The 27,901-nt window shown below is 42.8% G+C and overlaps 1 protein-coding gene and 1 pseudogene across 1 annotated transcript; one reads left to right on the top strand and one right to left on the bottom strand.

The window, feature by feature from the left end:
- The first annotated feature begins 6 nt into the window (after positions 1-6).
- LOC138086183 (putative adhesion G protein-coupled receptor E4P) lies at positions 7-26,670 on the top strand. Its single transcript, XM_068980993.1, has 9 exons — positions 7-165; positions 1,642-1,836; positions 5,143-5,378; positions 7,111-7,177; positions 10,969-11,060; positions 12,472-12,652; positions 14,426-14,521; positions 26,238-26,347; positions 26,475-26,670. The coding sequence occupies exons 1-9, from the start codon at positions 7-9 to the stop codon at positions 26,668-26,670; spliced, it is 1,332 nt and encodes a 443-aa protein (XP_068837094.1).
- LOC138085510 (elongin-B pseudogene) lies at positions 2,072-2,817 on the bottom strand (annotated as a pseudogene).
- Positions 26,671-27,901: the final 1,231 nt, after the last annotated feature.

Genomic DNA, 27,901 nt, shown 5'->3' with positions numbered 1-27,901 from the left:
TTCCAGATGATAGAGGAAAGCAAAAAGTCTCTTTGTGTCTACTGGGATGAGCTGGCCTGGTCTAATGAAGGGTGCCACGTGACCTTTTCTGACGGAGCTCAAACTGTATGCAGCTGCAGCCATCTGTCCACCTTTGCCGTCCTCATGGCCTCGGTCGAGCTGAAGGTACGTGTGTAAACACACATGACGCTGAAAGTCAGCTCTGCTGCAGGGTGGTGCTGGGGTGGAAGGCAGGGATCTTCAAAAAGAAGATGAAAAAATATGAGCAGAGGAACAGCTATGTTTCTTCCTCTCTTCTTCCTTTTTTCTTTTCATTTTTTTAAATTCAAGGATAATGCTTTACAACGCTGCGTTAGTTTCTGCTGTACAGCAACATGAATATGTACACATTCCCTTCCCTTTTGAGTCTCCCTCTTACTGAACCCCCATCCCACCCCATTAGGTCATCACAGATGCTATTGAGCATCTTCCAGTTAGCTTTTCTTTCACACATGGTAGTGTGCTTGTTTCAGTGCTACCTGAGAAGTCACAGTGTATATGCTCCAATGCAACTCTCTCAACTGGTTCCACTCTCTCCTTCCCCTGCTGTGAACACAAGTCCATTCTCTATGTCTGAGTCTCTATTCCTCCTCTGCAAGTACATTCATTCATCAATACATTTTTTCTAGATTCCACATGTATGCATTAATATAAATTTCTCTTTTATCCTGTTTAAAAAAATACTACCCTTTTAGGAGGTATGTAGTGGCATCTCATTGTGGTTTTAATTTATATGACCCTGCTGACTAATGGTGTGGAGCCTCTTTTCATATGTTCTCATGGGATAGAACTTGTGAGTGAAACATCCCTTCTATCTGGGAAACCTAGTCATCCAAACCCACTGCATTCAGCCTTTAGGAATTTGGTGAACTTCTGGTGGGTTTCTTCACACCCACTCCTGTAACAACTACCTGTTCCTTCTGTGCTCTGTTAAAACGGAAATAGTTTCCATGTCTCATCTCTCTTGGAAAGAATTTGAGTTAATGTCTCCTCTTTGCTGTGCAAACTCATCTTTCCAATGAGATCGAGAAAAAATACGATTTTATTGGCTATCATTTTTTTATTGTTTGGATGAGTGTCATGTTTCACTGCAATATTCTACATCTTTTTGAAAAATTATTTACTTTCAGCTGCCTGGGTCTTCACTGCTGCACATGGGCTTTCTCTATTTGTGGCAGTCAGGGCTACTCTCTAGTTGTGGTGCCCAGGCTTCTCATTGTGATGGCTTCTCTTGTTGCAGAGGAGCCCAGCAATGGGCTCTAGGGCACATGGGCTTCACTAGTTGCAGCACACAGGCTCAGTAGTTGCAGCAAGTGGGCTCAGTAGTTGTGGCACACGGGCTTAGTTGCCCCGCAGCATGTGGGACCTTCCCAGACCAGGGGTGGAACCCATGTCCCCTGCAATGACAGGTCGATTCTTCACCAGTGGACTACGAGGGAAGTCCAGTCCGACCACTATTGATCTGCTCAGTTTCTCACGAGGAAATTAACACCATGCATTGAGAGTTCTTATTGGAAACCACAATTGGCTTATTGGCCTATTGGGAACCACAGTCTCCAAAACAAAAACCAGTTGGAATCTCTTTTCTCCTGCTGCATCTAGGAGGATCCCGTGCTGACCATGATCACCTACGTGGGGCTGAGCCTCTCTCTGCTCTGCCTCTTCCTGGCGGCCCTCACCTTCCTCCTGTGTCGATCCATCCAGAACACCAGCACCTCCCTCCACCTGCAGCTCTCCATCTGCCTCTTCCTGGCCCACCTCCTCTTCCTCGCAGGCATCAAACGGACAGAGCCCAAGGTAGGAGAATTAGCCAAAACCCTTTCTTACTTATATTTTCTTTTGGCCGTGTTACATGACTTGTAGGATGTTAGTTCCCCCACAAAAGATTGAATCTAAGCCCACAACAGTGAAAGTGCCAATTCCTAAACTGGACTGCCAGGGAATTCCCTTATTCTTTTTTTATTTTTATTTTTAATTTTTTTTTTTGAACACCCAAATCTTTTATAGAGGGGGGACAGTTCGGGGAGGCCTCTCACTGCACAGCCTGTTCGTTGGCGCTGCTTCGAGTCCTGTGGCTTCACCACGTCTGGCAGCTCAGGCGGGCTGGGCCTCAAACGCCTCATCTGCCCTGAGGGCTAGCCCACAGTGGCTGGGGCCTGAGGCCGTGCTGCCTGGCTGCTGAAGCCACACTCTCCCAACGTCTTGCCGTCTTCGTCCAGAAGCTGTTCGTCCTTGTACAGCCGCTGCTCATCCGGCGGCCGCTTGAGGATACCCTAGACGATGCGCTTCAGCTCGAACACGATGCTCGACTCCTTGGCGTCCGTGAAGACGGTGGTCTTGTGGCGCCGGATCATAAGGAACACGACCTGGGGGCGGCGGGCCGGCGTGAGTGCGGAGCCGGGGTCCACCCCCACCCCCAGCCCCAGCCCGGCCCCGGCGCCCCTCCCCCCACGCTCCTCTTCTTTTTAAAACAGTGTTTTCTTTCAGTTTTTTTGGCGTATGGTTTCCTTACAAGGTAGTGCTAATTCCTGCTGTACAGCAGAATGAGTCAGTCAGAACAGTGCGTTAAGGAGAGTTCCCTGTGCTTACAGCAGGCTCTCCTTAGTTATGTTTTACACATGGTATCAACAGGATAATTCATCCGTCTGTAATTTGCCCTTTTTAAATGTACACCTCAGTGGCTTTCAGTATATTCGTGGAACTGTGTACTCCCATGGGTTACTTAGTACTCATTACATGTTCATACCCTCAAACTACATCCACCTTATCCTTACCCATTTTTATTTTTAGATAAGAGATTATACAGTATTTGTCTTTGTCTGACAATCTCCTGAGCATAAAGCTCTCAAGGTTCATCTGTGTTGTTGCAGAAGGCAGGAATCCTCCCTTCTCATGGTTAAATAGTATATTAGATATGTTGCTGGAAAATTCCACAGACAGAGGAACTTGGCATTATCTATGTCTATAATAGACATAGATACGTTGTTGTTTAGTCGCTAAGTTGTGTCCGACTCTTGCAACCCTATGGACCACAGCCTGCCAGGCTCCTCTGTCCTTGGGATTTCCCAGGCAAGAATATGGAAGTGGATTGCTATTTCCTGCTCCAGGGGATCTTCCTGACCCAGGGATCAAGCCCACATCTCCTGCACTGGCAGTCGGGTTATTTACCCACCTGAGCCACCAAGGAAGCCCAGGTATAGAGACAGAGATATAAAACCATCACCCTGATCAAGATAGAAAACATGCCCAGAACTCACAGAGTTTTCTTCATGTCCTTTCGCCAGTTAATTGTCACTTTAAAAACTTGTACATTACTTTACAATAATTAGTCTCCAACTAAAATAAATAATTTTTTTTAAAAAAGAATAAAACTGAAGAGGCTTAGATGCCTTAGGTATCTTCATAATATATTGAAAGGCAAATTATGGGATAAAATATGTCCATAATTGTTAAAACTGCTTATAGAGGGATCATGAAAAATTGTAAATATATAGGAAATAAATGTCTGAGGTGGTTCTTATGTAAAAAAAAATAATAACTTGTACAGACTGAATGAATGACACACAGTGGAGCTGGGTCCTGAGGGTCACTGATGTATGATTCCCAGCTAGCAGGTTTGATATCAAGCATTGTTTCATGCAACAGCATCTCCGAGGAGTGAGGGGGAGAAACCAGGAAGCAAATCGGGTTTTACAAGGAATGAGAGGTTGCTGGAAAGACTCAGGACATGATTCCAAAGAAAGGAGGGTTTTATTCATCGTGAAAAGAGAGTCAGTGGTCCAGAAGAGATCATGAGAGGTGTAGAGGAAACCCAATTCCCCTCAGACAATGGACAGTGGCCACTATTCTCTTGAAATGTGTGGAAAGCAGTGTCCTCAAACAAAAGTCAGGTTCTACTTTTATCAAAGACACGGAGTGGCGGGGAGGCGTCATTTCCCTGGTGGTCCAGTGGTTAAACTCCACACTTCCAGTGCAGGGAGCATGGGTTCAATCCCTAGTCAAGTAGTCCACAATCCGTAGTCCACATGCTACGTTGTGCAACCTAAAGAGAGGGGAAAATATGATTTTTTCAAGTTCCAGTGGTCCTAAAGACATGGAGGGAACATTCAGTGAATATGAAGAAGGGTGGGGGAGGGTTTGCTTACTATGGAAAATGTCATTCAGAGCAGATGCTTTCATAGTGGAGGAAACCATGAGCTGTTGGCTCAAAAGAGAAAACTATGGGGCTTTATGGGGATAAGAATATTGAAGGAGTCACTCATTCACTCACTCATTCATGTACCCAACATATATGCCACACAGACCAGAGTGACTTCAGTCCTGAGCAGTGACCAAGATAGAAGAGATGGTGATCACGGCAGGACAAGCAGGCTATAAGCTTTCTATGAGGATTAATTTCATCCTCAGAAGGGGAAAGGGGGCAGGGAGGTGGTTAAGGGTTCTTGGGATGGAGACAGCCCTGGCCAGCACCAGCTTCATCCGACTCAGAGAAGTCTAGTATCCATTAGCCAACAGGCAAAGGGCTATCTGATTTCTGTAGTCCTTAACACACTTTGAATATTGTCTTCTTCCATTTTAAGATGGACAAAGATCTCTTTGAACTTTAGTTACCTAGTTAGCTATTTTTGGCTGCGTTGGGTCTTTGTAGCTATGAGCTCTCTCTAGTTACAGCAAGTGGGGCTCCTCTTCCTTGCAGTACATGGATTTCTCATTGCAATGGCTTCTCTTGTTTCAGAGCATGATGTTTGGGCTTAGTTGCCCCATGGCATGTGGAATCTTGCCAGACAAGAGATCAAATCTGTGTCCCGTGCCTTGGCAAATGGATTTTAAGCCCTGGACCACCAGGGAAGCCCCCCATTGAACTTTAAACATGATACATTTCAGTTTTTCTTGGGTGGCCCAAGTGACACTCTGCCAAGGCATGGGAATAGACAAGGGGGACCATCCATCTGTTTGGAGACATGACTCTAAGAGAAGAAGGACATGTGAAGAAGGCTAAGGAGCATCTCTCACCAAAGTTACCCAGAGACAACCCTGGTGAAGAGCAGGTGGTGAGGTCATTGCACCCGGGAAACACTCCAGGGGCCCCCCTCTCCCCTCCAGGTGCTGTGCAAGGTCGTCGCCGGTGTACTGCATTACCTCTACTTGGCCGCCTTCACCTGGATGTTCCTCGAAGGGCTGCACCTCTTCCTCACTGTCAGGAACCTCAGGGTGGCCAACTACACCAGCGCAGGCAGATTCAAGAAGAGGTTCATGTACCCTGTAGGCTACGGGGTCCCAGCAGCGATTGTGACTGTGTCTGCAGCAATCAACCCCCAAGGATATGGCACCACTAAGCAGTGAGTCCGGTGCTGAAAATGTGCTGTCGGGGACGTGGGTACACACCTGTCTCCGTGGGAAACTGAGGGTGGAAGGAAGGGTTGAGTAGGTCATGACAGGCTGAGAACAAAGATGCTGAACATTTATTTCTCCAGCCCCTGGGGCGAAGTGTTTCATATATACCATTTCTCATGTCTATCAAAACGTCCCTAGAGGAAAGTTCTCCAATTGTTCCCATTTTGTATACTAAGCAAACTGAGGTTTAGAGAAAAAAGGTGAACGACTAGGGTAAAGTAACACAGACAGTAAACTGGAAGGAGCATGAATTCTTATTTTTTATATAAATGTCTATATTTATAAATGTCACATATTTATAGATCTTTACTACTTCTATTCCCAAAGTAATAACTGGTTTTATAAAAAATAATATTCTAATAAAGAACCTCTGTAATACCACTAAGCCCAGTATGTTTGTCACTCAGTCATGTCCAACTATGCACCCCCATGGACTGTGGCCCACTAGGCTCCTCTGTCCATGGAATTTTCCAGGCAAGAATACTGGAGTGGATTGCCATTTGCTACTCCGAAGTATCTTCCCAACCTAGAGTTTGAACCCGTGTCTCCTGCTTAGGCAGGTGGATTCTTTACCAACTGCACCACTTGAGAAGCCCTTATATATGTATAAATATACATATAAATATATATTTTTATAAAAATGGGATCATGATAAAGATACTGCATGTAATTTGTTTATTCCCTTAATACTCTCCAGGCTAGAATACTGGAGTGGGTAGCCTTTCCCTTCTCCAGGGGATCTTCCCAACCCAGGGATCAAACCCAGGCCTCCCACATTGCAGGCAGATTCTTTACCAGCTGAACCACAAGCGAAACCCAAGAACACTTGAGTGGGTTGCCTAACCTTTCTCCAGTGGATCTTCCTGACTTAGGAATTGAACCAGGGTCTCCTGCATTGCAGGTGGATTCTTTACCAGTTGAGCTATCAGGGAAACCCAATGTACATTTTATACATATAAATATATATATTTTTTATAAAAATGGGATCATGATAAAGGTTCTGCATGTAATTTGTTTATTCCCTTAATACTATGTAGTGGACTTTTTCTACATTAATAATACAGATATACATCATCATTTAATGTGTTACATTGTATATTCTTACCAACATTTTAAAATTAACCTCTAAGTGATAGACATTTGAAATTCTTCACAAATCTTTGCTGTCATAACCAAATGCTTCCATAAACTTCAAGGAGCATGAATTCTAGACTTGATTACCTGGTTCCAAATTCAAGGTTCCTCACTTACTAGCCTGGTGACTCTGAGGACAGTTAAATTCTTTCCTAGGTTTTCTCACCTGTAAAAGAAAGTCAGTAATACTCTCTACTTCCAAGTATTAGAATGGTGCCTGACACAAGTAAATGCTATATGCATGCTCAGCCGCTTCAGTTGTATCCAACTCTTTGTGACCCTATGGACTGTAGCCCACCAGGCTTCTCTGTCCATGGGTTTCTCTAGAATACTGGAGTGGGCTGCCATACCCTTCTCCAGGGGCTCTTCCCCACCCTGGGATTGGACCCACATCTCCTGCATCTCCTTGCATAGAAGATGGATTCTTTACCAGTGAGCCACTGGGAAGCCCAAAAAGTCCTATATAAATATTTTCTGTTGCAGGTCACTTATTGTATTCCATTACCTTTTTAAATGCTGCCACTGTTGCTTTCTGGTTTTCAGTTGCTGGATCAACCTAGAGAAAGGATTCATCTTGAGTTTCTTAGGACCCATATCAGCAGTCATCTTGGTAGGTTTATAGTGTGTGTGTGTGTGCCTGCCTCAGGTGCCATGTGTGTATAGAGTATGTGTGTGTGGTATGTAGTATTCAACTTAATTTGAAGATCAAAAGAGGTACTATTTTTTATTTTTTATTGCAGTATAGCTGATTTACAATGTTGTGTTAGTTTCGGGTGTACAGTAAAGAGATTCAGCCATATATATATATATAATGGAAAAGAATCTGGAAAAGTATATATCTATGGATACTTTTATATATATAAAAGAATATATATTTTTTTCTGATTCTTTTTCATTATAGGTTATATCAAAGAATTGAATATAGTTTCCTATGCTATACAGTAGGTCATTATTGTTTACCTGTTTGTATATAGTCATGTGTATACGTTAATTCCAACCTCCTAATTTGTCTTCTCCCCACTTTCCCTTTGGTAACCATAGTTTGTTTTCTGTTTGTCGGTCTATTTCTCTTTTGTATTTGAATTCACTTGTGTATTGTTTTCAGATCTCACATATGAGCAGGAGCATATGATATTTGTCTTTCTCTGACTTTGCTTCACTCTGTATAACCTCTGGTTGTACCCATGTTGCTGCAAATGGCATCTTTCACTCTTTTCATGACTGATTAAGATCCCATTGTATATATGTACCACGTCTTTACCCATTCCTCTGCTGATGGACACTTAGGTTGCTTCCATGTCTTGGATCCTATAAACAGAGCTGCAGTGAACATTGGGGAGCATGTATCTTTTCAAAGTATGGCTTTCTCTGGATACATGCTCAGGAGTGGGACTGCTGAATCATACAGTAGTTCTAGTTTTACTTTTTTAAAGAATCTCTATACTGATCTCCATCCCGGTTTTACCAATTTACATTCCTACCAATAATGTAGGAGGGCAAACTAGGTACTATTTTAACATTCATTTGTTTCCTTTTAATAGCAGATGTTTGAGCATATGTCTTTATTTACATTTTTTGAGCCTATTTTTGCCATCAAAAAGTCTACAAACAATAAATGCTGGAGAGGGTGTGGAGAAAAAGAAACCCTCTTAAACTGTTGGTGGGAATTCAAACTCGTACAGCCACTGTGGAGAACAGTGTGGAGATTCCTTAAAAAAAAAAAAACTGGAAATAGAACTGCCATACAACCCAGCAATCCCATTGCTGGGCATACACACCAAGGAAACCAGAGTCCAAAGAGACACATGTACCCCAATGTTCATTGCAGCACTGTTTACAATTGCTCGGACACAGAAGCAACCTAGATGTCCATCAGCAGACAAATGGATAAGGACGTTGTGATACATATACACAATGGAATATTACTCAGCTATAAAAAATAATGCATTTGAGTCAGTTCTAATAAGTGGATGAAACTGGAGCCTATTGTACAGAGTGAAGTAAGTCAGAAAGAAAAGCACCAATACAGTATATTAACACATATATATGGAATTTAGAAAGACAGTAATGACAACCCTACAACAAGACAACAAAAGAGACACAGATGGAAAGAACAGACGTTTGGACTATGTGGGAGAAGGCAGGGTGGGATCATTTGAGAGAATAGCATTGAAACATGTATATTACCACATGTAGAACAGATGACCAGTGCAAGCGTGATGCATGAAGCAGGGCACTCAAAGCCAGTGCTCTGGGACAACTCAGAGGGATGGTGTGGGGAGGGAGCTGGGAGGGGGCTTCAGGATGGGGGGACACATGTGCACGCATGGCTGATTCATGTCAATGTATGGCAAAAACCACCACAATATTGTAATTAGCCTCCAATTAAAATAAATAAAATGTTTAATGATAAAAATAAAAATTAAAAAAGGAAAAAAAACTTGAGCATATTTAAATGCTGATGAATAGAGACGAAATCATCCTTGTATCGCTAATATCTAGCGTGCCATATATACTTAATCTATATTTGTTGAATAAACAAATGAGTGGATGTGTAAAAATATAATTGTGACTATAATAAAATTCTGTGATTTGGAAGTTATTTCACCAAGTGTTCTTAAATCTTCTTCAGTTTGTTCAACTCTTAGGATATAGTCTGATGATTAGTCAGTTTAGGCTAAAGTATGCTACAGTGACAAAGAATTCCCAACGTCTCAATGGCTTGACAGAGCAAATATGTTTTTGTGTGCTATTTTCGTAAAGTCCAATGTGGATCAAGAGGCTCTTCCCCATGTGAGATTCAGCTTTACTTTTTTTTATGACTGTGCTGGGTCTTCGTTGCTTTGTGCAGGCTTTCACTAGTTGTGGTGAGTGGGGGCTACTCTTTCTTGGGTGCTCACATTTCTCACTGAGGTGGCTTCTCTTGTTGTGGAGCACAGGCTCTAGGCATGAGGGCTTCAGAAGCTGCAGCACATGGACTCAATAGTTCTCGCACATGAACTTTGTTGCTCCGAGGCATGTGGGATCTTCCCAGACCAGGGATTGAACTCGTATCTCCTGCATTGGTAGGCAGATTGTTAGCCCCTGTGGCACCAGGGGAGTCCTCAGCTTTTCTTTTATGATTCTATTATTTTGACACATGACCTCACTGGTTGTTGCTGGAGGGGAAGACAGTTGAAGACTGTGTAGGATTCAGGCATATGTCACTGCAACCAACATTTCATCCACTAGAATTCAGCCACATGCCCCAGACTATCTGAAATGAGGCTGGAAAATATCTGCCCATGGCCCATATGTGCAAGGAAAGGCATTGATGGAGACACCACACTGCATTGTGTTTGTGCCACCTGACCACTCACACATGTTCTTTTGTGGGCTTTCAGGAGCTCCTTGGTGATGTTGTACAAGTATCCCCAGTCTGCTCCAAAGGAATTTCAATATATTCTCTTTTCTAACTTTTTGGCTGTGCTTGAGGCATGTGGGATCCTAGTTCCTGACCAGGGATGGAACCTGCATCCCCTGCATTGGAAGCATGGAGTCTTAACCACTAGACCACCAGGGAAGTCCCCAAGTTTCAACATATTCTAACTATAAAATCTCATACCTTTTCCCATGATCTTCAGTGCTTTCTAGTTTGACTCTATTTTTTCCCTTAGGGTATACTTGCCTTACGATGTTGCACAGCAAAGTGCATCAGTTATAGCATGTAGCATGTTAGTCACTCAGTCATGTCCAACTCTTTGCGACTCCATGGGCTATGGCCCACTAGGCTCTTCTGTCCATGGAATTCTCCAGGCAAGATCACTAGAGTGGGTTAGCATTCCTTTCTCCAAGGGATCTTCCTGACCCAGGGATCAAACCCTGGTTTCCCGCACTGCAGGCAGATTCTTTACTTTCTGAGCCATCACATATATCCCCTCTCTCATGGCCCTCCTTCCCACCCACCCCCATCTCACCCTTCTAGGTCATCATAGAACACCCAGCTAGGCTCCCACTAGCTATCTGTAGCTATCTACACATGGCATCTTTACACATGGCAGTACACATACGTCAGAGAAAACCATTAAAAAATTGAAATGATAATTCTCAGAATGGGAGAAAATAATGGCAAACAAAGCAACTTACAAGGAATGAATCTCCAAAATATACAAACCTCTCAGAAAACTCAATATGAGAAGAAACACACCCAATCAAAAAATGGGCAGAAGACCTGCTTAGACATTTCTCCAAAGAAGACACACAGATGGCCAAGAGACACATGAAAAGATGCTCACCATCATGAGCTATCAGAGATCAAAACTACAGTGAGTAGTTCACCTCACACGGGTCAGAATGGCCGTCATTAAAAGAAAACTTGACTTTGTATGTTGGTCCACAGTTAGTATCTTTTTTTTCTTTCAGATAAACTTTATCTTTTATTCGATAACCCTGTGGATTTTGAGGGACCGACTCTCTTCCCTCAATAAAGATGTGTCCAAGATACAAAACACAAGGTAAAATGGGTTTAGACAGTTTAATGGGCTTGACAGTTTAATGGGCTTAGCATAGGTTGTAGTTCTAAAGGATTGCTTTTTCAAGCATGCATGCATGCTCAGTTACTAAGTGGTGTCCACCGCTTTGTGACCTCATGGACAGTAGCCCACCAGGCTCCTCTATCCATGGGATTTCCCAGACAAGAATACTGGAGTGGGTTGCTATTTCCTCCTCCAGGGAATCTTTCTGACACAACAATCAAACCCATGTCGCCTGCATTGGCAGGCAGATTGTTTACCTACTGAGGCACCTGGGAAGCCCCTAAACAGTCATCTGTAAAGAGTTGCCTACCATGTTAGCCTGCTGCTGCTGCTGCTGCTAAGTCGCTTCAGTCGTCTCCGACTCTGTGTGACCCCATAGATGGCAGCCCACCAGGCTCTCCCGTCCATGGGATTCTCCAGGCAAGAACACTGGAGTGGGTTGCCATGTTAGGAACTACTGTCAAATGAGAACCACCCGTAAAATCATATATATGTGAAACTTTGAAGTTAATGAGAAGATTCAGAGAACCAGAAAGTAGAATTGATGTTGCCAAGGGCTGAGGGTAGGAAGGAATGGGTATTTATTGTTTTTTGGTACAGAGGTTCAGTTCTTCAGGGTGAAAAAAAGCTCAGTAGAAAGATAGTATTGATGGTAGTACAACAATGTAAATGTATTTAATGCTTCTGAACTGCATGCTCAAATACAGTTGTAGTAAATTTTGTGTTATGTGTTTTTGCCACATTAAAAAAATATAATGGTAAAATACCTTTCCTTGAGGAGGAAATGGCAACCCACTTCAGTATTTTTGCCTGGGAAATCCCATGGACACAGGAGCCTGGGGGACTACAGTCCACTGGGTCACAAGAGTCGGACACGACTTAGCAACTAACAACCACCACCACAAAATATCATTCCAATTATAAATATTCATATTAGAGGAAAACACCATGGAATGAACTCATGTTCATCTATTACAGTTTTTACAGTGGAAATGATAGCCATTACTTCCAAATATTGCGCTCACAACCACAGTTTCTCCAAGTCCATCCTGGCTTGAGAAAAGTTCACAAGTAATTAGAACGGTGTCCCAGGTGGCTCAGTGGTAAAGAATCTGCCTGCCAATGCAGGAGACATAGGCTTGATCCCTGGGTTGGGAAGATCCCCTGGAGAAGGAAATGGCAACCTATGGAAACCTACAGTATTCTTGCCTGAATGATTCCATGGACAGAGAAGCCTGGCAGGATACAGTTCATGGGGTCACAGAGTCAGACACAACTTAGGGACTAAACTACTACACTTGGAGAGGAAGGCAGATGGGGCCTGAAGACAGGACAACATACTACTCAAGAGAGAAGGTGGTGGGTTGCTGACTGTCCTTGGTGTTAACAGGATGCTGACGTTTAAAGCCATTGCTCAGCTCTTCCTCTTGGGCTGTTCCTGGTGCCTTGGCTTCTTTCTCACTGAACTGATAAAGGAACCCCTCAGAACCATCCTCGCCTATGCTTTCACCATCACCAATGTCCTGCAGGGAGTCTACATCTTCCTGGTCCACTGCCTCCTCAACCAGCAGGTAATAGGACCCATCCCGTCTTCTTCCCAGCTCCCAGCTGGGGTCCTCTCATGCATTTACCTGGCTAGCCCTTCTCTCCCACGTGATACCCTCCTGCCTGATGGTGTGTTCCCATTTTCCCCAAGCCTACCATTCTCCACTGAGTCCGAGAGTTCAAGCCCCTGTTTGTAGAAGCATTTTTTATGTATCTGTAGGGTGAGGTGAGTTCCACATCCTACCACTCCACCATCTTGATTCCCCTTTGGGAGTTCAAGTCTCCGTTTTCCAATTTTCCAGTTTCCCAACTCATGAATCTGTAATGAGTATTGGATGGTAGCGTCCCCGTTCTTCTCAGGTCAGGAATATGGGGTCTGACAGCAGCAAAACTAAAGTTTGGGGGACAGTGGTTTCCATTTTTTAATATTCAAATTGGATTTTAATGATTATTAGTTGCTTGGCTCTGGGGGATCCAGGGGCTGCTTTCTGAACAGTGAAGAAATCAGAAATGGGAAACAGCATAATTAGACATTGAATAACCAACTGTGATTTGCACCATGGGGAAAATTGTTAGGGGGACATTAAACTACCACATAGGGCTTCCTTAGGCTTGACAGTGAGGGGCTTAATGTGGGTGGGAGACAACCAGCCAAAGAAAGGAAGTAAGGCTGATGTGGAAACCCTTGCCAGTCCCAGAACCCAAACAAAGACATGTAGCAAGGGCAGTGCTCTGAGTATAGGAGACTGTGGTGGTAGTGAAGATCCAAGTGCCAGCATTGACTGGACCATATAAGCTTTTTAAGTAGTGATTTTACATTGCATTCTGACTCAATAAATAGGCAGATATCTCTAGGTTTCACACCAGTGGAGTTGTATGGATTTCAGAGAGACATGTAGTCAGGTATGAATGTGAAAGTGGTACCATAGAGAAGGCTGATGCTGAAGAATCAATGCTTTCAAACTGTGGTGCAGGAGAAGACTCTTAAGAGTCCTAAGGACAGCAAGGAAATAAAAAACAGTCAATCCTAAAGGAAATCAGCCCTGAATAGTCATTGGAAAGACTTATGCTGGAGCTGAAGCTCCAATCCTTTGGCCACCTGATGGGAAGAGCTGAATCTTTGGAAAAGACGCTGATACTGGGAAAGATTGAAGGAGGGCAGGAGGAGAATGGGGAACAGAGGATGAAATGGTTGGATGGCATCATCGACTCAACGGACATGAGTCTGAGCAAATTCAAGCAGATACTGAATGACAGGGAAGCCTGCTGTGCTGCAGTGTAGGACAAGACTTAGCAACTGAACAACAACAACATTGAGAGGAGGAAGCAATTCTCAGTAGTTACAGAAAATGCTCATGTTCTTAGGGATGATATAAATGCTATGCTATCATTAACATGAATATGAACGGGCTGATCCACAAATAATATCTCTGTAATTACTCATAGGGGGCCTCTCTGGTGGCTCAGACACTAAAGAATCTGCCTGCAGTGCAGGAGACCTGGGTATGATCTCTGGGCCGGGAATAGCCCCTGGAGAAGGGAATGGCTACCCACTCCAGTATTCTGGCCTGGAGAATCTCATAGACAGAGGAGCCTGGCAGTCTACAGTCCATGGGGGTCTCAAAGAGTCAGACATGATTGAGCCACTAACACAATCACTCATAGTTCAGTCTGTTTGATATAGCCTCTATGGGTTATCTGCAAATATAATTGGAAAAATAAATACTATTTCTGGTAGCATTCGTGCATATATCTAGAATGTATTTAAATGCAAGATTTTCATTTACCATCTTTTCCAGGTGAGAGAGGAGTATGTAAAGTGGCTTAGAAGTATGAGTAAAAAGACAGAGTCTGACAGCTACATCCTTTCCAGCTCTACCATCCAAACCCATGTGGTAAGATGATTTCCTGTCCCCGTCCATGCTGTTGCCTAATTTGAAATATTCTCTTCTGCTGGCAGTTGGGTCTGCCCCTCACCCAATAGTGTGATGAGACCACACGTTGACTCTTGGTACAGGAACCTGTTCGCGTCTCTGTCTCAGCTTACTGTGCAATATCTGACTCAGCATCTCTAGGGTGGGGCAATAGCATACTTACCACATATGATTTTCACAGTGAATGATTTTACTTTTCTGGAATTATTGGTTTCTGAGTCCAAGAGCTTCCCCGGTGGCTCAGTGGTAAAGAACCTATCAAACAATATAAGAGACATGGGTTTGATCCAGGGTCAGGAAGATCCCCTAGAGAAGGAAATGGCAACCCACTCCAGTATTCTTGCCTGGAAAATCCCATGGACAGAGGAGCCTGGCAGGCTATAGTCCAAAAGAGTAGGACAGGACTTAGCAACTAAATAACAGCAGCAGCAAGCTGAGTCCAAACCTTGGAGTTACAGAAACATCAATGAAACTTTTTCTTGATACGTTTTATCATAACTAAGTTATATTAGTTCATGAATTCCACAAAGTTGCCAAACAGATGTTTCACTGCTGGTATGCTCTGAGCCTTAACCATGCCTATGCTTTGTAAACTTTCAAAGAAGCCACAGAACTTGGCACTTGCCAAACATCTTTGGCCAGGATTTTTTTTTCCTGTAGAAAACGTCTTTACATTTTGTAGAACATTGGTGTTTTTTATAAAAGATGTAATTTAAGGACTGTTGGCACAGGCAAAATAGTACTTGAAGAAACTGATAGACATTACAAAATACTTTTCTTCCTTTACTTGATAATGATGAAGGGAAATGAATGAAGGGATAAATAGGATGGATTTAGGTGAGGTGTAGGAGTATGACCTTGGTTTCAGTCCTACTTTTGAAATTAACTTTGGTGTGATATTGGCATCAGTCTCCTCATGGCTGAGATAAGTGGGCCAGACTTCATCATCTTATGATTACTTTCATATCTTCAATTTTCTGAGATGCAAAAAACAAAGGTAAGTACATTAAGCCTGGAAGAAAAACACTCAGACTTTCCCTGGGATCCATGCTTCAATATGAACCTCATCTTTTTGTCAAGAAATTCCCAACAAATGATGTTAATAATTACTTTCAGGAATATTTCAGCATTATTTCTCTTTCTGTTTCTCCCGTAAATTTGCACATGGAGATGGAAAAATCATCCAATTTAGGGGGGGAAAGAAGAAGCAATACTTCAGTCTGAAAATGACAAACAGTTCCATGTCATCCTCCCAACCACCCTGGAGAAAGAATCAGCCGTGTGACTCAAGCACCCAGGAGAACTGCTTCATCCTACAGTAGAATCGCTCACAGAATGTATGCTTTGGTTGAATATTTTGTGTAGTGTTACAGTGCTCTATGCTTTCAATTAAGATATTTTACACAGAGACATGTAGATCTTACACTTGGTAAGTTTGCAAATATATATACATGTATATGCTGATTTTATTTAGTCAGTCTGTTGTCTCAACTCATTTGTGACCACATGGACTTAGTCCAGCAGGATCCTCTGTCCATGGGATTTCCCAGTCAAGAATACTGGAGTCAGTTGCTATTTTCTTCCCCAGGAATCTTCCCAACCCAGAAATTGAACCCTCTTCCTCCTGCATGTACATCTATTAACTATATCAGCCAAGTCAAGGTATGGAGTATTTGCATTACTCCTGAAAGCTCCCACATAAATCCTTTCAATCATTTGTCCCCAGTCTTCCACCCCAGAAACAATTATTCTGATTTCTATAGCAATAGATTAATTCTGTCAATTCTTTAAGTCCATATACATGGAATCGTACAGTATGACCTCTTGGTGTCTGCCATGTTTCACTCATCTTGATGATGACTTTGGAATTCATCCATTTCATGCGTATGTTGTCAGTCTCTTCCTTTTGTTGCTGAGTAGCATTTCACACTATTGTATATCACAATGTGTTTATCCATGCCCCTTTCAATGTATATTTGAGTTATTTCCATTTTTCCACTATAAATAAAGATGCTATGATCATTTTCATATAATATTTGCATGTGCGTATGTGTGGCCATGTGTTCTCACTTCTCTCAGGTAAATACCTGGAGCTTTCTGTCTCTGAGTCCTATCTGATTGATGTGCCAGGATTCAGATCTTGGTATGTGGTGCCTATACTGGTGGCACTGGCATCAGTTGGGAAGCCAGAAATCACATTGTGGGTCTCTCCCTGGATTCACTTGGGTTTAGATCCAGAAATCAGAGTTGTAACAACCCTCTGAATGTCTGTGAGGCACAATGTAATTTGAGACTCATTTCTGCAGGGAGAGAGGAGGGTGGCTATCCAAATGATATGAGAACATTCTCCATGACTGGCAGTCATTTCATTCCCCCCCTCCCCTATTTAATAATCTTCTCTTTTTATTCAAAGTAAAATTTCATTTTGCTTTCAAAGGACAAGCTCAAAAGTAATATGATGCCTCAGACATTGGAGAAGAAAAGACAATACTATTTAGACAAGTCAGAGCAGAGCCACTGTGATGAAACTCCACTTCCTATAAGGCTGACCAGCTGCATTTTCCAGAGACCAGTCACAAGGATAACCTCACATCCTGGCAATGTGGTCACACACCATCTATACAAGGGGACCTTGGGAAAGCCCCCAGCAAGTCTGTGCATTCAGGAGACTGCAAAGTCTTCAGGCCTACAGCCCAGTAGGAGAACCTTTCAGGACCATGGACAGTGCAAAGGTTTCCAGGATCTTTGCCCAGCTTAGTGTGGGTGAATCCCTGGGCCATGTTGGTGCCTGATCTCTGCACACCAGCCCTGAGCCCATCCTTGCCCATTCTTCAGATGGGGCAGAGCTGGACCCAGGATTGGGTCCTGGAGTATTCCAGTCCGTGGCGTCACAGAGAGTCATACCCAACTGAGTGACTGAACAACAATAGTGAACAAACAGTTTCTGAGTCAGGGCACCCAGGGCTGGAACAGGAAACCTAAGGAGGTTGGGCTCCTCCCAGGTGTAATGGCCATCCTTGCTTTGGTTGGGGGCATGGCTGGAACTCAAGAGCTTGGGGCTGCAAATCTAAGCTGATACCACTCTTCCCCTAGAGGGCATTTGGGTCAGGGCCATAGGGGTTGGACCAACACCACATAAGCTGGTTGTTCTCCTTTCCAAGCACATGAACTCACACACATGCCCATAATGGCAGTTTCTGCCCTGGCCAGAGGCAGAACTGGTACCTAAGGTAGCTTCATCCCCTCCAAGTGTCCACATGATCGCTGTGAAGGCAGCTGCTGCATTAGCGGGAAGCATCACCAGAGCAGGAGGTCTTGATGTGGGAGCCCAAAGGAGGATGGAAGGTGCACTGGGGCCATCCAGGCCAGCTTTCCAGAGCACCAAGTTGTTTTCAGCTTGCTGCCTCTGTGCTGGATGAGAGAGCAAGAAAGTCTGTGCATCTGCTCTTCAAGAACGGAGTCTAGGGCTTCCCTGGTGGTGCAGTGGTTAAGAATCTGCCTTGCAATGCATGGGACACCAGTTCAATTCCTGATCTGGAAAGATCCCACAATGCTGTGGGGCATCTGAACTCGTGTACCACAACTGAGCCAGCACTCGAGAGCCCAAACCCACAACCCACATCTACTAAGACCAAGTGAAACCTGAAACCTGCACACCCTCAAGCTTGTTCTCCCCAACAAGAGAAGGCACTGCAATGAGAAGCCGTCGAGCCACAATTAGAAAGAAGCTCCTGCTCACCACAACTAGAGGAAGTCCACACCCAGTAAAGACGACCCAGCACAGGCAAAAATAAAAAATAAAATAAAATAAAAAAGAATGGAATCTCAATTTCTTTCAGTGCTTGTTTTACTGAATAAGTTGTTTCTAAGTAAAATGAATTGTTTATTGAATAATTGTTTGTTAAATAATTACAAAATTATGAAGTGTCCCACGCTGTGAGGTGGAAAAATTGCAATGACTCCAGACCTATTTCAGGGCAAAACAATAAGTTTGCTGGCAAGTCATTTTCCACATCAAATGTTTTTAGAGAATATGTTCCTTCTTAATAATCTAACGTTAAATCTAATTTTTTAAAAATAGCCACAAATTTTTAGGCAAAGATAAGGATGTAACAGGATGCATAAGTGCTAATTAAATTTACATTAAAATGTCTTACGTTTGATCTAGCGTTTAGCACAAAATGAAAAAAGGATGTAGCTTACATTAGAATGAGATGTAAAAGCAAGCTGAATAAAATAAGATTTCTACAGAGCTAATTGACATTAAAAATATAATCTCTTTAAAAACACAAATACCACATGATATCACTTATATGTGAAAGTGAAAAAATTACACAGATGAACTTATTTGGGGAACAGAAACACAGCCACAAACTTAGAGAAGAGATCTGTGATCTCCAAGGGGGACAGAGAAGGGGAGGGATGGATTGGGAGCTTTGGCATCCCTGGTGGCTCACACGGTAAAGAATCTGCCTGCAATGTGGGAGACCTAGGTTAGATCCCCGGTTTGGAAAGATCCCCTGGAGGAGGGCATGGCAACCCACTCCAGTATTCTTGCCTGGGGAATCCCCATAGACAGAAGGCCTGGCAGGCTACAGTGCATGGGATCACAAAGAGTCAAGCAGGACTGAGTGACTAAGCACAGCACAGCACAGATGCAAACTAGTACATATAGGATGGATAAACAAGGTCTTACTGTATAGCACAGGGAACTATATTTGATAGCCTGTAATAAACCGTAATGAAAAAGAATGTTAATATATATGTGTAAGTGAATCACTTTGTCATATATCAGAAATTTGCACAACATTGTGGATCAACTATACTTCAATGAAATTTATGTATATATATAAAATCTCTTTAGAGTAGGCATTTCTTCCTTGAGTGTAAACAATGTAAGAAAATGTATAAAACACTAAATAATCCTTCAGGCTAGATAATCTCTGTAGAATTTAATATAAAATTCAATTTTTTAAATCACAGTAAATAGAAGTTGAGGTGCACAAGGACAAGCAAAAATTTTTTTTCTTGTCACATGAAACCCAACCTCTTACCCACAGAAACATTTCCTCGTCCCACATTTGTCAAACAAAAGGGTTTAACAGAGTACAGTGTTAATATAACAAAGCATCTCAATCCAGATTAAGAAACAAGGCTGACATTCAAGGACGCAAGTATCATGGAGGGATGTCCCTTCCCCACCCCCCCCACCCCCACCATAAACTACTTCCCAAGGGCCACACATCATTCAGTGTCTCCAGGACGATTTTCTCCTGTTTTTTAATGTAGCTCTCAGGACTCCTGGCTCTCTCTGCCTCCCTGGCAAGCCTGTCTGCCCTCCAGGCCATAGCCAATCTCTTCCTTGCTCTCTTCACTTTCCAAGACTGCTGATGAATATCTCTATCTGTTACTGGTTGTCTGCAGAGGGTGTGTGGGAGGAAGAGCCCCAATCCTGGGTCCAGCTCTGCCCCATCTGAAGAATGGGCAAGGATGAGCTCAGGGCTGGTGTGCAGAGATCAGGCACCAACACGGCCCAGGGATTCAACATTTGCTCTGTTCATGGTCCTGAAAGGTTCTCCTACTGGGCTGTAGGCCTGAAGACCCTGAAGTCTCCTGAATGCACAGACTTGCTGGGGGCTTTTCCAAGGTCCCCTAGCATTGACGGTGTGTGACCACATTGCCAGGATGTGAGGTTATCCTTGTGACTGGTCTCTAGGAAATGCAGCTGGTCAGCCTTATAGGAAGTGGAGTTTCATCACAGTGGCTCTGCTCTGACTTGTCTAAATAGTATTGTCTTTTCTTCTCCAATGTCTGAGGCATCATATTACTTTTGAGCTTGTCCTTTGAAAGCAAAATGAAATTTTACTTTGAATAAAAAGAGAAGATGATTTAAAAGGGGGAGGGGGGAATGAAATGACTGCCAGTCATGGAGAATGTTCTCATAGCATTTGGATAACCACCCTCCTCTCTCCCTGCTGAAGTGAATTGCAAATTACCTTCTATATCACAGGCATTCACAAGGTTGTTATAACTCTGATTTCTGGATCTAAACCCAAGTGAATCCAGGGAGAGACCCACAATGTGATTTCTGGCTTCCCAACTGATGCCAATCCTGCTAGTACAGGCACCAGACACAGAGAAGTGAATCCTGGGGCATCAGCCAGATGGAACTCAAGGATAGAAAGTTCCAGGTCATCACCCAGCACCAATTCCAGACTTGCCCCTCCACCATCCTCTTAGAGGATGTTTTCACCTTCCAATCTCTGTCACTGTCAACCACACACATGGTGATACCCCCAAATCCACCAGTATTCAGACAAAGAGATCACAGGGTTCTTTGAATCCCAAGACATTACATCTTCACTTCTACCCCCAACTCCCTTCTTCACTCAAGTATTCCCCTGCACCATACTCTCATCCCCAAGCTCCTTTTTCCCACTATAAATAACCATTTTTACTCCCTGACTCTCTTCCTCCCCTCCTCCTAACCCTCTCTCCCCTATCTCACTTAATGATCAATGCTTCTTAGAAGTTGGTTCTGTTCTCACATCTGTTCTACATCTTCACCTTTTTCCAAGCAATCCCCTCCATTTCCCTAGCTTCAGATACCATTCATGAACTAGAAATGCTCACAGATTCATCCATTGGCTTCAGCCTCAAGACCCGAATATCCATCTGTCCACCCACCACATCAGTCATAATATTTGTGACTCAACTCTCACTGAGCAGGTCCCAAGTTGAACCAATTAGTTTTCCAAATACATCACCCATATCTCAGTGTCCCCAAAACTCGCTTTTTGGTATTAATATCCTATGCCACTGAGTGTCATTCTGGATTCCCTGCCACTCCATGCTTCTATCAGTTAACCCTCCATTCTCCTTTTTGAGGGCTTCCCTGGATAACTTAAAGTGATTTTACAAAAGGGAAAAAAAAAAGGTACAAAGGATCACTCTTGACATCAATATGGATTCCTCACTCACCAGAGGAGGCTGGCTTGGAACACTTGTTGGTGTGGCTTAGTAGGTAAAGAATCTGCCTGCAATGTGGGAGACCCAGATTCAATCCCTGGGCAGGGAAGATCCCCCAGAGAAGGGAACAGCTACCGACTTCAGTATTCATGCCTGGAGAATTTCATGGACAGAGGAGCCTGGCAGCTACAGTCCCAGGGTTCACAAGGAGTCAGACATGACTGAGTGACTAACGTTTTCACTTTTCCTTTCTGAATCCACCTAAAAGTTGCAGCTTTTCAAATAATTCTTGAGTATCTTTCAATTTTCATCATAATACCATTTCCACTGAGTGAATTTTTCCATTTTTAAATCTTATGTACTATTATTTTGTGTGTGTGTGTAGATTTTCTTACTAAGTTGGATACTCAATAATGAGATGAATAATGGGAACTTTAATGTTTAATACTTATTGCTTTGCTCTTTGAAGGTGTTCAGATATCTTTTTTGAAAGAAATTCTGCAAACTCAACTGAAAAAAAAACTTTCTAAATTTTTCAAATAAATTTACCCAAATACAAAGCATAAAATGACATAATCTCTTTTGTGGTAAACTGCAATAAATTGTCACTAAGATTTTAAACTCTCTATGCCTGTAATCCATTTTAAGACTCTACTCACAATAATCTTTTTAAACTGTAAATCTAATAAGTGCACAGTTCCTCACAAATCTCTCATTTCTCTCCTCAGAAGATTTTTTAAGGAAAAACAAGCTTCATTTCATTCTTTTTGTTATGCCATAATTATTAATACTACTCCTTTTATGTCCCAATTTGGTGGGGAGATTACTGCTGCTGCTGCAGTTTAGTCCCTAAGTCATGTCTGATTCTTTGTGACCCCATAGACTGTAACCTGCCACGCCCCTCTGTCCATGGGGGTTCTCCAGGCAAGAATGCTGGAGTAGGTTGCCATTTATTATGCCAGAAGATTTTCCTGACCCAGGGATTGAACCCATGTCTCCTGCTTGGCAGGCAGAATCTTAACTACTGAGCCACCTGGGAAGCCCAGGGAAATTATTAGATCCTCCGATTTACAGAGCACTTATTATATATCAAGCTGTGTATTCAAACTCTTGACTCAGAATTTCAAACAACTTCACTTCTCTAGTTTATTTTAATCTTGGTAAGAGGAAAAAAATTAATAGAGCAACGAGCATTTAATGCAGTGTTGGGTATAATTTGGTCCTGTGATAAACAATAAGACCAACTCAAGAGACAGAGAGAAAAAGCAGAAGGGATGGAGGAAGAGAAGTCAGAAGGAATAAACAGAGAAAGAAATTAACTGTAGTGATGAATGATGAGATTAGAGAACTAAGGACATATTTGAGCAAAGAATTGAATTTTGAAATATGAAAAGACCAAATACATTATGCGTAAAGAATTTTCCAGAGCAGAGAACAGTTTAAACACTCTAAAGTCAAAAGGTATTTCCACTTCCTAGTAACTTTGGCCAAAAAGGAAAACACATTTTGTCTATTATTCTAAGAAAACCTTATATACAAAAATATACAAAATCTTAAATATGTCTTAACAAACATTAACTGCAAGGAAATAACCTTCAAAAAATATCTTCTTGTGTTAACAATTACCATTTGCTAACAAAGTGATTTTACAAAAGGAAAAGAAAGATACAAATGGCCGCTTTTGACATCAATATGGACTTCTCACTCACCAGAAGAGGCTGGCTTGGAACACTCATTGGTGTGGCTTCTCCCATGTTGGAAATTGTCCTCTTACCCACTCACTACTCAGATGCAGGCAGTCTGTGATTTGCTGGAAAACATGCTTCTGATCCCCCATTTATGGAGAGAGTGAGTAATCCAATCAGTGGATAATCCAAAGAAGATATCCTATCTCACACCACTGGAATTGAAGAGATTTTTAAATCACATTCAACAATACACTAAAAAGATGATACACCACTATAAACTGTGACTTATTCTGAAGATGCAAACCATTCACAAATCATTCAATGTGATCCACCACATTATCAAAACAAATGATAAAAATCACATGATCACCTCAATAGATGCAGAAAAAGCATTTGATGAAATTTAACACCCATAGAGACCATTATACCAGCTCCTTAAAAAATCTAAGCCTAGAACCACTACTTGACCTAACAATCCCACCCTTGGGTGTATACCCTGAGAAAATCATAATTCAAAAAGACTCATGTACCCCAATGCTCATTGCATCACTGTTTACAATAGCCAGGACATGGAAGCAGCCTGAATGTCCATTGACAGATGAGTGGATAAAGGTGATGTGGTACAATGGAATATTACTGAGACATAAAAGGGAACAAAACTGGGTCATTTGTAGCAATGTAGATGGGGACGACAGAGGATGAGATGCTTAGATAAAATCACCAACTCAATGGACAGGAGTTTGAGTAAACTCCGGGAGTTGGGGATGAACAGGGAGGCCTGGCATGCTGCAGTCCATGGGGTCGCAAAGAGTCAGACACAACTGGGTGACTGACATGAACTGAACTGAACTGAGATGGACCTAGAGTCTGTCATATTGAGTGAAGAAAGAGAAAAACAAATATGTCAGAAAGTGAAAAACAAATATCAAATCTGAATGAATATATGTGGGATCTAGAAAAATGTCACTGATTTGCCATGCCTAGTCGCTCAGTGTTGTCTGATTTGCAGAGCAGGAATAGAGACGCAGATACAGAGGATGGACGTGGGAACACAGTGGGGGAAGAACGAAGGGGAGAGTGAGAAGTTGGGATAGTAGAAATGACATATAGACACTATAGTGTGTGAAATAGATAGCTAGTAGGAAGCTGCTGCAGCTTCCCTGGTAACTCAGCTGGTAAAGAATCCGCCTGCAATGCGGTAGACCCTGGTTCAATTACTGTGTTGGAAAGATCCCCTGGAGAAGGAATAGGCTACCCACTCCAGTGTTCTTGGGCTTCCCTAGTGGCTCAGCTGGTAAAGAATAAGTCCACAATGCAGCAGACCTGGGTTCAATACCTGGGTTGGGAAGATCCCCTGGAGCAGGGCATGGCAACCCACTACAGTATTCTTGCCTGGAGATCCCCATGGACAGAGGAGCCTGGAAGGAGCAAAGGTTGCAAAGGGTCAGACAACACTGAGCGATTAAGCATGGCAGAGGAAGCTGCTGCATAGCGCAGGGAGCTCAGCTTGGTGCCCTGTGATGACTTAGAAGGGTGGGAGGGACGCTCAAGAGGGAGGGGATATATGTATGTATATGTATATATATATATATATATATATATATATATATATATATATATATATATATATATAGCTGATTCACTTCATTGTACAGAAGAAACTAACACAACGTTGTAGAGCAATTATACTCCAATTTTTTTTAAGTTTGTAAAGAAAGATGTGCATGCAGGCTCAGTCATGTCCAACTCTTTGTGACCCCATGGGCTGCAGTGCACCTGGCTTCCTTGTGCATAGGATTTCCCAAGGCAAGAATACTGGAGTGGGTTGCCGTTCCCTTTTCCAGGGGATCTTCCCAACCCAGGAATCAAACCCGAGTCTCTTATGTCTCCCGCATTGGCAGGCAGGTTCTTTACCACTAGAGATGTCTGGGACGCCCTTGTAAAGAAAGATAACAAAGAAAGTGTGTCATTAGAAAAATATTTTGAGAACATTTTTGATGAAACATGGTAGAAAAAGAAAAGATATGACAACAGAAGGGAAATGTGGGATAAAGAACAAAGTTCTTTTTCATTGTGACACATTAAAAAGTTTGATGCTGAGTGCTTGATACCAGAATTATACTCAGCACAGAACATCAGGCTGAGTGCATGAATGCTAAGCCACTTCAGTCGTGTCCAATTATTTGCGACCCCATGGACTGTAGCCTGCCAGCCTTCTCTGTCCATGGGATTCTTCAGGCAAAAATAATGGAGTGGATTGCCTCCTCCAGGGGATCTTCTCCATCCTGGAGAGAAAACAAGTAAAAGAGAAAAAGATGCAACATTCTAATCTAAATCACAACCTAGAGACCTTAAAAGTAGCTGTTACATGAGATAGAAACTTGAAGACTTCTGTGTCTCCAACATCATAAAATACAAAGTATAGAAGGGTTATAGTGCTTTTATTTGTTAAAATATACACAATATTGAATGACTTGAATTCTTCCATCAACACTGTACAATTCCAATCATCTTAACAGTAAGATTCCATCATTTGGCAGATAAATAGGTAGGTATGAATAAGCTATCTTTAAAATAGACTTCTCTTGCTCATGAACTTACTGAAGGATATGCAACATCAAAGTAGTGTTTAAAACAAGAGAGAAATAAAGAACATGGGACTTGAGAACCCACAATAAAACATACATGTGTTTGCGGGTACCAAGCTTGTCTCTGAAAGGACAGAGAGAGAGAGAGGCCAGGAGCAGTTTTTGGCTCTAAGAAGAGAGAATGGATACCTGGGGAAATAAATTCACAGGATTAAGAATCCACATCCTTGGTGACATCACTGAGCCAGCCTAGACCCACCATATGCTGAAGATTCAGGCTCCAGGCTGACTGTGTCTTGTCTTACCTGTAGCTGAAAGCATTCTTCCTATGTTATGAATACAGAATCTTAATCTTGTATTTGAGTATTACATCATAGGCAGTCTGTCTATACAGTGACAATAAAGGTGATCATGTTAAAAAAAAAAAAACAGGCCAAAAATGAAGAATTTCTGAAGCTGAAACACCGAGTCTTTGCTTTTTCCCCAGATGCAGAGCAGTCTAAAGCTCTGTATCCAGTGCCCAGCCTAAGAGTATCCAAACAGTGAGAGAAATCACTGCCTCCCTCCCCAAGGACTTGACCTTCCTGGGCTTTGATGATTCTCTGGGGATGTCACTGACTTGTTCATCTCCCTCCTCCTGTGCTTTCTCTGCTCCTTACTCTTCATCAGTCGTCCCCACACAGCCACCTGCGTCCTCCGACAGACCACATTTGGAGCTGTGTTCACTGTGGCAGTGGCCACTGTTTTGGCCAAAATTGCGACTGTGATCTTGGCGTTCAAGGCCAGGAAACCAGGAAGAACCATGAGGCGATCGCTGGTAACAGGAGCTGCTATGTCTTTCCCGTGTGCTCCTGGATCCAGGTGATTATCTGTAGAGTCTGGCTGGGAGTCTCTCCCCCTTTTCTTGAGATGGACACTCACTCTGAGCCCAAGGAGCTCCTCATCATGTCCAACAAGGGCTTGGTCACTGCCTTCTACTGTGTCCTGGGCTACCTGGGCTCCTTAGCCCTGGGGACCTTGTCCTTGGCTTTCCTGACCAGGAACCTGCCTGACACCTTCAGTGAAGCCAAGTTCCCAACCTTCCACATGCTGGTGCTCCTCAGTGTCTGGGACACCTTCCTCCCCGTGTCTGCCACAGCACCAAGGGCAAGGTCATGGTGGCCATGGAGAACTTCTCCATCTTGGCCTCCAGGGCTGGGCTGCATCTTCGCCCCAAAGTACTACATTGTTCTTATAAGAACTGATAAAAACTCCTCAAAAAGTTTAAAGAATAAGTTAAGTTCCAAGGGAAATAAACATCTCATGAGTCTCTATCACATTTTTAGGATTTTGAACAACAAAATGTTTAAATATTATATATAACTTATAATATCTGAGTGCATTAAATCAAATTTACTATTATATCAAATGTTCATTCAGATATCAAAAAACAACCAAAATTGCTTTACCTCTATTTGTCAGTGGATTCTACTCTCTCTTTTTCAGAGTGTCTGTGTATAACCGCATTGTCATCAAGACTCACACATAGGTTTTCTCTCAGACTAACGGCAACCCATAGGTTTTCTGCCTCAGACTAATACAAAAACTATTGAATCTAACCATTTCTTCCATCATTAAATATGCACAGCCTCTATTTTTCCAGCCTCTCCTCTATCCTAGTAAAAGGTATCTCATAACTAAGAACTTTTCAGAGCATTCTTTGTTGTATCTCCTCCTACTACTTCCTTTTTCTGGAAGAACACAGTGCCCAAAATTTCTTTCCTGTACCTTGTAAGAAATATCTGTATATCTAAGGCTGAACAAATCCTCAGGCTCCTCAGGCCACCCAAATGGTGCGAGCCACAGAGACAAGGATGGGGGAGAGGTTCACCACTACCCCATGGCCTGGGCCAAGGTCAGTGAGGGCTCTGGAGCTCTGCATGACACAGGCCCCAGCCTGGTCCCTGGGCACCCAACCCCACCCCCAGCTCACCAGCTGGCCAAAGGCTGGGTGAGCTGGAGTGCCCCTGGGAGAAGGCCAAGCTCTTTCTGTTACCTCACTCTCCACCTCATGACCACCACTCCACCAACCCTTGGCTGAATGAGCCAAGAGTCAC

The sequence above is a fragment of the Capricornis sumatraensis genome, chromosome 9 (assembly GCF_032405125.1).
Source record: "Capricornis sumatraensis isolate serow.1 chromosome 9, serow.2, whole genome shotgun sequence".
NCBI classification, from domain to species: Eukaryota; Metazoa; Chordata; class Mammalia; order Artiodactyla; family Bovidae; genus Capricornis; species Capricornis sumatraensis.
The sequence above is the reverse complement of the archived record's forward strand: the minus strand, read 5'-3'. Positions and strand labels throughout refer to the sequence as shown.

Coding starts and splice junctions, on each gene's coding strand:
- LOC138086183 (XM_068980993.1), top strand. CDS start 7: ATGATAGAGGAAAGCAAAAAGTCTCTTTGTGTCTACTGGGATGAGCTG. Junction 5,379..7,110: donor GGATATGGCACCACTAAGCA/GTGAGTCCGGTG, acceptor TCTGGTTTTCAG/TTGCTGGATCAACCTAGAGA. Junction 7,178..10,968: donor CCATATCAGCAGTCATCTTG/GTAGGTTTATAG, acceptor TTTTTCTTTCAG/ATAAACTTTATCTTTTATTC.